The sequence below is a fragment of the Muscardinus avellanarius genome (assembly GCF_963383645.1).
Source record: "Muscardinus avellanarius genome assembly, chromosome: X".
NCBI classification, from domain to species: Eukaryota; Metazoa; Chordata; class Mammalia; order Rodentia; family Gliridae; genus Muscardinus; species Muscardinus avellanarius.
In genome coordinates this window covers 99,060,582-99,072,764 of record NC_137792.1, presented here as the reverse complement: position 1 = coordinate 99,072,764, position 12,183 = coordinate 99,060,582, and the positions used below count along the sequence as shown (strand labels likewise).

At 36.4% G+C, this 12,183-nt stretch overlaps 1 protein-coding gene across 1 annotated transcript in view; it reads left to right on the top strand.

Moving 5' to 3' along the window:
- The window catches only part of TBC1D8B (TBC1 domain family member 8B), a gene marked incomplete at both ends in the record, with an annotated part of 77,834 nt that overhangs the window by 63,430 nt on the left and 2,221 nt on the right, over positions 1-12,183 (top strand). Inside the window, 3 exons of the mRNA XM_080719406.1 lie at positions 6,561-6,644; positions 8,406-8,462; positions 11,924-12,021. Of these exons, the coding sequence (XP_080575532.1) occupies positions 6,561-6,644; positions 8,406-8,462; positions 11,924-12,021 (239 nt within the window). The remainder of the gene's footprint in view (positions 1-6,560; positions 6,645-8,405; positions 8,463-11,923; positions 12,022-12,183) is intronic.

Genomic DNA, 12,183 nt, shown 5'->3' with positions numbered 1-12,183 from the left:
ACCCCCATTCCCTACCCCCTCCCTCCTTCTCATGTTTGGCTTAGTGATTGACTTTTAATGTTTGTGAATGTACATTATATACATTAGGGAATTTCCCTCTTCCCCCTCTCATCCTCCTCAGTTAGGTCACCTTATTTGCTCATCTATAGTTTCTTCTTCATAATCTAGAGTTCTTCCTATGATCCATTTTTCCTAGCTTCCACATATTAGGGAGAGCATCTAATTTCTATTTTTGTGAATGAATAATCTCACTTAGCATAATGTTTTCCAGTTCCATCCATTTCCCTATAATTGAGTAAAATTCTGTTGTGTATACATATACCATAAACATATACCATAGTTTTGTAATCCATTCATCTATTAATAGACATCTTAGCTCAGATAAAAGTTTTAATAGTCTTTTGTTTTTGTTTTTATTTTGGTACTAGGGATGGAAGCCAGGATCATTATTTTTCCAACTTACACCTTGAGCTTTTCTTAAATTTTTAAACAGAGCCTCACTAAATTGCTGAGGTTTGCCTCAAATCTTTGATTCTCCTGTCTCAGCCTCCCAAGTCATGGGATTATAGGTGTGTACCACCACACTCAGCTGAACCTAATAGTCTTGAATGATGTAAAACAGGAGTTGATTTAACTAGTATTATACAGATATGATTCTGTTTTAACAAATAATAAGATTTTCTTCTTAATACTTTTGTTGATACTTTGTAATTATATATCATAATGACATTCAAAGTCATACAAACATTGACACAGGTCTTGGTGAGTTGTTTTTTCATCAGTTCTTCCTTTCCTCCTCCTGAACTTTCTCTATACCCTTCTACTGTTCTACTGTTCACTGTCCTCAAATATCTAAAGTCTCTACTGTTTTCTATATTCTCTCTAACTTCCATGTATGAAAGAAAATGTTGGACCCTTGACTTTGAGACTGGGTGGTCTCACTTAGCATAATATTCTCTAGCTCCATCCATTTTCTTGCAAATGACATAATTTTATTGTTTTTATAGCTGAGAAAAATTCCATTGCATATATGATCTACATTTTTGTTATCTATTCATCTGTTGACAGACACCTAGAATAGTTCCATAATTTGGTTTTTGTGCTGCTATAAACATGAATATGCATGTATCACTATAGTATTCTATTTCTTTTTGAAAGATACCTAGGAGTGGTATAGCTGGGTCATATGGTGGTTCCTCACCTAGTCTTGAGTTACCTCCATATTGATCTCCATAGTGGTTGTGCTGCTAATGTTAAGTCCTACCAACAGTGTATATGACTTCCTACTTCCTCACATCCTTGCCAGAATTTATTATTGTTTGTATTTTTATGATTACCATTCTAATAGGAGTTAGATGGAATCTCAGTATAGTTTTGATTTGCATTTTCCTGATTGTGAATGATGTTAAACTTTTTTGGTATACATTTATTGACCACTTGTATTTCTTCTTGTGAGAAGTATCTGTTCAATTCAGTTTCCCATTTTGGGTCTGGTTGTTACATTTTAGTGTTAGGTTTTTAAAAGTTATTTATATATTGTAAATATATGTCCTCTATTGGAGGAGTAGCTAGCAAAGATTTTCTTCTATCCTATATGTTCTGTCTTTTTTTTTTTTTTTTTGGTGGTACTGGGGGTAGGACCCAGAGGCTTTCTACCTCCGGGCTATACTCCCAGACCTTTTTAATATTTTATTTGGAAACAGGGCCTCCCTAAGTTGCTGAAAGCCTCACTAAGTAGCTGAGGCTGGCTTCAAACCCGTGCGATCCTCCTGTCTCAGCCTCCCAAGCGCAGGGTTTACAAGCATGCGCCACCATGCCCGGCCTATAGGTTCTTTATTCAGACAGTTTATGGTTTTCTTTGTGGCACAGAAGCTTTTCAACTTGATGCCATCCCATTTATTGATTCTCAGTTTTATTTCCTGAGCTTTGAATGTCTTATTGAGGAAGTCGCTTAGCAGTGCCTATATGTTGAAGAGTTGGTACTATGCCCTCTTTTAGTAAATGCAAAGTTTCTGGTCTCATTTCTACGTCTTTAATCCATCTTGATCTGACTCTGGTGCGAGGTAAGAGATAGGGCTCTAATTTCATTTTTCTACATGTGGACATTCAGTTTTCCCACCACTATTTGTTGAAAGGACTATCTTTTCTATATTTTATCTAGCATATGTTTTTGGCTCCTTCATCAGAAATCAAATGGTTATAATTGCAGAATTTGTTTCTGTATCTTCTGTTCATTGTTTTTATGTGTCTGATTTTGTGTTAGTACCATGCTGTTTTTGTTACTATAGCTCTGTAGCATAATTTGAAATCAAGTATTGTGATACCTCCAGCATGATTCTCATTGCTCAGAATTGCTTCCACTATTCTGGATCTTTTGTTCTTCCATGTGAATTTTAGGATTATTTTTTCTAGCTCTGTGAAGAATGGCATTGGTGTTTTAATTGGAATTGCATTTAATATGTAGATCACATTTGATAGTAGAACCATTTTATAATATTTATTTTGCCTGTCTAAGAACATGGGAGGGTTTTTCATCTTTTAAGGTCTTTTTCAATTTCTTTCTTTAGTGTTTTATGATTTTCATTGTAGAGGTCTTTTGCCTCCTTGGCTAGATTTATTCCTAAGTATTTTTTGAGGCTACTGTAAATGGAATTGTTTTCTAGATTTCTTTTTCAGTGCATTTGTTGTTAGTGTATAGAAAAGCTAATGATTTTATATATGGCTACTTTACTGAATTTATCACCTCTAAGAGGCTTCTGGTTGAGTTTTTTGTCTTCTAAGTATTAAATCGTGTTATCTGAAAACAGGAAATTTCAGTTCTTGCTTCCCAGTTTATTTTCATTTCATTTCCTTCTTTTGCCTTATTATTCTGACAAGAACTTCAAGTACTGTATAGAATAGGAGTTGTAATAGTGGGCATCCTTGTGTCGTTCCTGATTTTGCAGGAAGACTTTATTTTTTTTTTAGTTAATCTTCATTCAGTACATTTTTAACTATATTTTTATTGGTGCATTGTAGTCAAACATCACAATGGATTACAAGACTTGTTAGGATATCCAAGTACACATCATCCAATCAACCTTTATCCAATCTCCATCCCATTCCCTCCCCCTCCCTCAATCCCATGCTTGATTTAGTGTTTAACATTGATATATTTATGCACATCATGTGCTTTAAAGAGATTCTATCTTTCCCCATCCCATCCCCCTCTGATTGGTCACCTTAATTGCTCCTCCATAGGGCCCCTTCTTCCACTAGATTCCCTCCTATTACCCATTTCTTCCTAGTTTTGCATATTAGGGAGAGCATTCGATTTTTTTTGTTTTCTTTGATATTTCTCTGTGTATGCCGCTTTGCAAGTTCCAATCCCAATCTTGAAGGCCCTGACACCGGTCTGGCCACCCGGTAGACTCTGATTCCGGCCTCACTGGCTCCAGTACCAGCCGTGCCTCGTGACAGGCTTCGATCCCAGCCTCGTAGGCCCCAGCACCAGCTTTGCCTTTAGGCTAGCTCCTATCTCGGCCTCACTGGCTCCAGCTATGACCTCACCAAATGGCAGGCACCAATCTCGGCCTTGCTGACTCCAGCACTGGCCACGCCGCATAGCAGGCTCTGATCCCGGCCTCACTGGCCCCGGCACTGGCCTCTTTACAGGGGGATTTTGAAGAACTAAACCAAATGCTCCTCAAATTAGTCCATGAATTATAAAAAGAGATGGAATACTTCCAAATTTATTCTATAAAGCCAATAACACCTTGATACTAAAAACAAATAAAGATGCCTCAAGAAAAGAATATTATACACCAATAATTTTTTTAGGTGCCAGGGATGGAAGCCAGGGGCATTCTACCTCTGAGCTACACCCCCAGCTCTATTTTTTTTTAATTTTTGAAACAGGGTCTTATGAGTTGCAAAGGGAGTCACTAAGTAGATGAGGCTGTCTGCAAACCTCGATCCTCCTGTCTCAGCCTCCCAAATGCTGGGATTACAAGTGTGTGCCACCATGCCCAGCTACAAACCAATAATTCTGATGAACATAGGTTCAAAAATTCATAAGAAAATATTAGTGATTCACATTCGACATCATGAAAATTGTACGCCATGACCAATTTGGTTTTATTCCAAGGAAGCAAGGCTGGTTTAACATATACAAGTCAATAAATGTAATTTATCACATAAATAGAACTAAGGAAAATACCATATTCATCTAAATAGATGCAGACAAAGACATTTGACTAATTCCGTACCCATTTATAGCAAAAATACTGAAGAAATAAGATATAAGGAACTTACCTCAGGATCTTAAAAGCAACATATGATTAAACCCAAAGCCAAGATAATACTAAATGGGGAAAAGTTGAAAATCAGGAACAAAATTTTAATATAGTTATTTTTTTATTGTGGCCATCAAATCATGTTGCCAACTACTTTTGCTGATACATGTAGATATATCAAAATCTATAGAAGAGATTCAGTATAACTTATATGTCTACAAGTTTTCTATTAGTTGCCAATTAATTTAGCCATAATTTTTTGTATACAAATTACCTATCATTTGAACACTGGTATAATATTAAATTTTTGCTGTTATTATTGTCATTAAAATAGAGATTCACTTTAGACAAACTGCCAAACTTGCCAAATATTACAAATTATTCAGAATATTAGGAACAGGAAGCAGGGAACTTAAATGTTTGGGAAAGGACACAGAATAAAAGTGACCATTTATCAAGCACTTGCTCTGTCTGGCATTCATTTTTCGTGCTTTCTTTTATTTAAATCTTGTACTATCTCTGAAAGGTATCATTTCAGTTTTGAAGACAAGGAAACTGATAGTTGGAAAAATTAGATTATTTGCTGAGATAACACAGCTGATAAATTGCATATCTAGGATTCAAACTCAGGTCTCTCTGACTCCAAAATTCAGTTTTCTTTCTATTGTACCATATTACCTTGAAGTTCCTGCACCATTCCAGTTTATGTAAAGTTTTTTCCACCGATCTTAAGAGGCTGCCTTTCCCATGTATCCTTACTTTGACAAAACATCTTGGTCTTTAAACTGAAGGAGCATTGCAAAACTAGCTTAGCAAGGATAATTTATGAAACAAGCAGTTCCTCATAATTTCTCTAAAGGTAAAATTGGGAGCCGTTTACAGTCTTTTGAGATTACTTATGAAGTTTTTTATGAGAAAAACAAACTAAAATCTATCTTGTACTCTTCTTATATTCAAATAATCAACATTGTATTAAAAATAAAAGACAAACCAGGCATGGTGGTGCACACTTGTAATCCCAGCATTTGAGAGGCGGAGACTGGAGGATCGTGGTTCGTGGACAGTCTCAGCTACTTAGCAAGGCCATTTGCAACCCAGTGACACTCTGTTTCAAAAAATAAAAAAGACTAAAAAATAGGACCGGGGTGTAGCTTGGAGGTACAGTGCCCCTGGGTTCCATCCCCAGTACCACAAAAAAAAATTAAAAATAAAAGACAAACCAGGTATCATATTACACACCTGTAATCCCAGTACTTGGGAGACTAAAGCATGAAGATCCAGGTTCAAGGCTAACCTCAACAACTTAGCAAGATCATGTTTAAAAATAAAATATAAAAAGGGCTGGGTGTCACAAGGTGCAGTGACACACACTTCTAATCTCAGTACTTGGGAGGCTGAGATAGGAAGATCGCTGATTCATGGCCAGCCTTGGCTACTTTGTGAGGCCCTCTGCACCTTAGTGAAATCCTGTTTCAAAACAAAATAAAATAGGACTGGGTATGTAGCTCGGAGTTAGAATGGCCCTGGGTTCAATCTCCAGTTCCAACAAAGGGGGACTAGGTGTCACTGAGATGTAGAGACTCCCCCCTGGGCTCAACCCCCTATAACATCCCCCACACAAACACAAAATCAAAAGACCACTTAATAATTTAATTATAAATGAATTTGCATTGTCAAGTTACATTGCCATTAGAATGATTAGTATTTCTCCCAAATCACCATAAGAAGAGGGATCAAAAAATGGAAAACATTATATACTGTTGAAGTGCATGTAGGAAGTAAAGAAAAGCACTGAATTTTATGATTTTCTTATATTGAAGAAGTTTTAAAAATGGCTGAGGTTGCATGCTCAGAGACTTCCATGAGCCAGGTTTTCTTTTTAAACTTGTCAATGGCTCTCAAAAACTAAAGAAAACACTTCCGTTGATGTTATGTACACATGCGAAAATACCAATGCCAATCTCAATATCATGTGTGGAGAAGGGGAGGGAGAGGAGTGGGGGAAGTGGATGTCACCATCACTCTGAACTACAGTATGATGTGAGACTACAAGGTACCAGTACAAGTATATTTAAAATAAAACTATTGAAGGCAAGTAGGAGAATTAATACAATGCACAGATCAATTTCTTCTTATTGTTTGCTATACAACAGACCAGCATCACTTCCACATATATTTTTTTCTGACACAATCTTTAACTTCCTGCTCACAAAATTATCTGATGATTACGAACCCCACCTTTGCCCTTCATTGTTAGTAAATGTTATTTGGGTTATATGTTTCCAGCTTATACTGAAGTGACATCTAAGGACTCTTCAAAAGGAGATGAAATTTCCACGGAAGAATTACTTTATTTCAGTCAGCTCCACGGTAAATATTTGCTTAAAATTTTAACTGCTTTTTGATTTGTTTTTTGAGATGAGGCTCATTGTGTTGGCCAGGATGGCCTCAAATACATGGGCTCTACTGATCCTCCTGCTTCAGCCTTGCAAGTATCTGGGAGTAAAGTCATGTCCCATCACTTCCCGCTAGTTTATATTTGTTTTTAATTTTAAAGGGGGGTCTTTTTTGTCTTGTTTTGAACCCAGGGCAGTGCACTTGCCAGGCAAGTGCTTTGCTACTGAGCTAAATCCCAGCCCTATTTTTATTTTTATTTTATTTTATTGGTGCACTTTAGTCTCACATCCTAATGTGGATCATGTTGAAAATGGTTCTTTAGATGATTAGTTACTTATAGAGATCTTTATAGATCTATTTGATTTTTGTTGAGGAATTTAACCCAGGGGTGTTCTCTGAGCTAAACACCCAGCCCTTTTTGTGTTTTGAAACAAGTTCTCACTGTTTTTTGAGAGTCTCCCTACATTACTGAGGCTGGTCTCAAACCTGAAATCCTCCAATCTTGGCCTCCCAAGTATTGTGATTGCAGGCAAACACCACCAGATTCACTCATGGTATTTGTGTGTGTGTGTGTGTGTGTGTGTGTGTGTGTGTGTGTGTGTGTATGTGTGGTACTGGGGATGTAAGCCAGGGATATTATATCACTAAACTACACCCCCAGCCCTATTTTTTATTCTTTATTTGGAAATATGGTCTCACTGAGTTGCAAAGGGCCTCACTAAGTAGCTGAGGCTGGCCACAAACCTGAATCCTCCTGTCTCAGCCTCCCGAATGCTGGGATTACAAGCATGCGCCGCCACACTGGGCTATTCATAGTATCTTTATCCAGCTAACTTTAGTAAAATTTGTGTTCATTATACTTTTTACTTCTCTGTATTACCATTACACTAGCATAGACCATGAATATTTAACTGATTGGCCAAGCTGTATTTAGGGGCTTTGATTTTTGAAATTTCTCATTTTTCAAGAATAAAAGACATTTTATTTTCTTAAAAATTTTAAACTGTACCTGACCATTTTAGTGCCATGTTAAAGTACAACGAAAACAATTGAGTCTTTGATGATTAAAGGTCATAGCTGTTATACATCACTCAAAATATAGGATACAGGAATGAGTCTGTCACCCAGACCTAATTTGGAAGTGATATGAGCTTATTTTACAAATATGCAATGTCTTGCAGAGGGATGTGTTCTGATTAATATATGTGTGTGCTTACTATATATTAAAGCATTGGAATGTTAAGTTTAAAGAAAACTTACAAATCACCTAGTCAAGTCCCTTTATTTTATAAAAAAAAAAACCCACTACAACCCTGGGAGAAATAACTTGTGCAAGGTTTCACAATGAAATATAGCCACACTCAGTAGTTGTAACTCATTCTTCTGACTCCCAGTATGTGTATGCTTTTTTATTTTTTCTGGCAATAAAGTAGTAAAATTTAATTTGAATGAAGTTATAAGGAAGAAAATAGCAACCAGAAATAAATACTTGACATACTTTCTTCTAAGTTTTTTTTTAATATAGATATTTCCATAGGGTTTTTTTCCTATGAAAGTTTCTGAATACTTTTTCTTCTAATGACAAGAAGGTCAAGTCTTCTAAAATTGATTGGCTATATCAAAGAAAATAACATATGCTTATAAGCCTTTTGTGAAAGGTTTTTTTTTACTTCCTAAAGATATTTGTTAAATATTTTACAATATTTAACAAAGTTGCCTTCTTTTTTTCTCTAGTTTCTAAGCCTGCAAGTGAGAGGGAAACAGAATCAAGAAAAAACAGCCCTGAAAAAGGTACTGTGATCTAGGGATATCATTTTCTTTGTTAAATTACTGCTTTTGTAATCAAGAATAACTGACAAGGTGGTAGGGGAATAGATTCCTCTTAAAGGCTATAGATTTGTCCTGAGAACTCTTTCAGTACCTTTGCATTAGTTTAAACATTTATTGTTTTTTCATTATAAAGTCTCAGAAGTTATATATGATAGTAAATAACCCATATTCATTTATTTTGATTACATTGGAATATTTATTATTATTATCAGTAGTAGTGGTAGTAGTAGTAGCAGCAGCAGTAGCACTAGGTATTTAACCCAGGCACATTCTGTCTTCAAAGTATGCCCCCAGACCTTTTTTATTTTATTATTTATTTATTTATTTTTGTTTTTGTTTGGGGTGTGTGTGTGTGTGTGTGTGTGTGTGTGTATGTCACTAGGGATCGAATCGAAGGGCATTTCTACTTCCAAACTAAACCCCATCCCTTTTTTATTTTTTGTTTTGAAATTGTTTTACTATGTTAATGAGGGTCTCACTCAGTTTCTGAGGCTGGTCTAAAGTCTGTGATCCTCCTATCTCAGCCTCCCAAACACTTGGGCTACAGATATGTGCCACCATGCCCAGCTAGAAATATTTTTTTTTTGTGTGTGTAGTACTGAGAATTAAACAGAGAGACATTTTACCTCTGAGCTACATCCCTGGCCCTTTTTATTTTTTTGTTTGGAAACAGGGTCTTACTAGGTTGCTATGTATAAATATTTATTTTTAATTGCAAAAGAAATAGATAATTATTTTAACAGAAATTCAGACAGTATATAGTCTTTGTACCCCCACCCTGAAATAAAAGCTAGAAACAGTTTGGGCTCATATCCTCTACAGACCTGTTTCTATGCTTACACAAAGATATCTATACATTTCTCTCTATTAAATGCTACATGTGCTCATGCATGCCTGCAGCCTAGTACTTGAGAATGAGGATCACGAGTTTAAGGCCAGCCTCAAGTAATTTAGCGAGACCCTGTTTAAAAAATAAAGAAGAAAAAAAAAAGATCTGGGGTATACCTCAAAAAGAGAATGCCCCTGGTTTCAGTACTACAACAAAAACAACAAAAATTGTTAATTTTGTGATAGGTTATGGGCAGCATGTAACATTATCACAATTTAAACTACTTTATATTTTTTTAATGGGTACAGAGTATTATTTGGTTTGATCATGTGTTGTTTTTTTTTTTTTTGTGGTACCAAGGATGAAAGACAGGAGCATTCTACCTCTGAGCTACACCCCCAGCCCTATTTTTTAGTCTTTTTATTTTTGAAACAGGTTCTCACTGAGTAGCTAAGGGCCTTGCTAAGTAGCCGAGGCTGTCCACAAACCGCTATCCTCCCATCTCTTACACGCAAATGCTGGGATTACTAGCGTATGCCACCACGCCCAGCCTTTTATCATAAAATTTTAAATAACTAACTCAATACTGATGAACATTTGGGCTGTTCCCAAATATTTTTGTTTTAAGCTGTGCTGCAACACTGTTATATTTTAGGATAATATTACAAATATTTCTTTAGGATAAGATGAATTCAAAGAAGTCTAGGAATACTGAATCAAATATTATGCCCGTTTAATATATTTTTTGTGGGTCTGGGGATGGAACCCAGTGGCGTTCGATCCCCTGCCCTATTTTTTATTCTTTATTTTGAAACCGAGTCTCACTGAGTTGCGGAGGGCCTCACTAAGTAGCTGAGGCTGTCCACGAACTGCGATCCTCCGGTCTCAGCCTCCTGAATGCTGGGATTATAAGCATGTGCCAACATGCCTGGCTTTCTACCCATTTAATATTTTGAGAAAGGCTATCAAATCATTCTCCAAATGTTTATCATTCTTTTTACGGTTTTGAATAACATTTAGTTAAAAGTAAACAGTATTGGGGGTACACAACTATAATCCAAATTATTAGGATTCTGAGACTATGTCTCAGAACAAATAAAGACATAAATAAAAGGGCTGGGGGTATAGCTCATAGGTTCAACCTCAGTGCCTCAAAAAAACTAATCGATTGTTGCTGGGTGTGGTGGCACACGCTTGTAATCCCAGCATTCAGGAGACTGAGACCAGAGGATCGCAGTTCATGGACAGCCTCAGCTACTTAGGCCCTCTGCAACTCAGTGAAACCTGGTTTCAAAATAAAGAATAAAAAAATAGGGCTGAAGGTGTAGCTCGGAAGTAGAATGCCTCTGGGTTCCATCTCCAATACTGAAAAAAAAAACTAATCAATTGTTAAACATCATTTAAATATAACAACTTCCCTGGTCTTGTCTTTTCTATTCTTTTTCAGTCCTTTCCTTTCCATTTTGTGTGCTACTGGAGATTGAACCCAGGGGCATTTCTACCCCCTAACTATACTCCCAGCCCTATTATTTTTTATTTTGAAACACGGCCTCACTGTGAACCTGTGATCCTCCTAAGCCTCCTAGGTACAAGGATTATAGACATGTCCCATCATGCCTGACACAACTTTCCCCAATTTTTACCCTGTTTCCAAGATATCTTACAATAATTATTTAAGTCATAGTACCATCTTTATTAAACTCTTTAAGTGAATAAATGCATAGTGTGTGTGTGTGTGTGTGTGTGTGTGTGTGTGTGTGTGTGTTACTAGGGATTGAACTCAGGGGTATTATAGCTCAGAACCATACCTACAGCCCTATTTTATTCTTTTTTATATATTTTTTTTTTTGCAGGTCTGGGGATGGAACCCAGGGGCACTTGACCTCCGAGCTACACCCCGTGCCCTATTTTTTATTCTTTATTTTGAAACCGTGTCTCACTGAGTTGCAGAGGGCCTCACTAAGTAGCTGTGGCTGTCCGCGAACGGCCATCCTCCGGTCTCAGCCTCCCGAATGCTGGGATTACAAGCCAGCGCCACCATGCCCGGCTTTCTTTTTTAAATTTGGAAACAGTGTTTTACTAAGTTGCTGAGAATCTTGCTAAATTGCTGAGTCTGCCTTCAAATCTGAAATCTTCCTGTCTCAGCCTCCCAAATATTGGGATTCTAGGTAGATGCCACTACACCTGGCTTGATTTTTTGAAAAAGGATCACTGTAGACCACTTTGGTATCAACACATTAAAAATATGATAGGGAAGCTGGTTTGAACTCATAAATATGCATGGAAATGACAAAAAATGACTATTAAATTTGCATTGTCAAGTCAGAGCATACTGTTTTAATGTAATTACATTTTTCCTCTCCACATTTTCCTTAGTCCCCAACTTTGCCTAAATAAAAGTTTTAGTCTAAATGTAAATGACTTCTTAGAATCAGTGGGGTTTGATCATAGGTAAATTTATATAATTTCTTAGATTAAAAGAGATTGAATTTTGTTTCTCCGTGAAATATCTTTTAATCATAATTATTCTTTTTGAGATTTGGGAAGATCGAGTTGGCTAATCATTACAAAATGGTTTTATTCCTCACATTAGGCAAAGGAAAAATTGATATCCAAGCATACCTAAGTCAATGGCAAGATGAGCTTCTCAGAAAAGAAGAAAACATTAAGGACTTACCAAGAATGAATCAGGTATAATATTTTTAAACAGAAAAGACTGGGTCCTTCCTTACTGTATGAATATGTGTGTGACCAACTCTAAAAGAGCTAAAGTGCTGTTTCAGAAATAGTTAAATAACCTGTGCATCATCTTTCTATATTGAAATGTGGTCATGGAAAAGGGAAATAAATTAT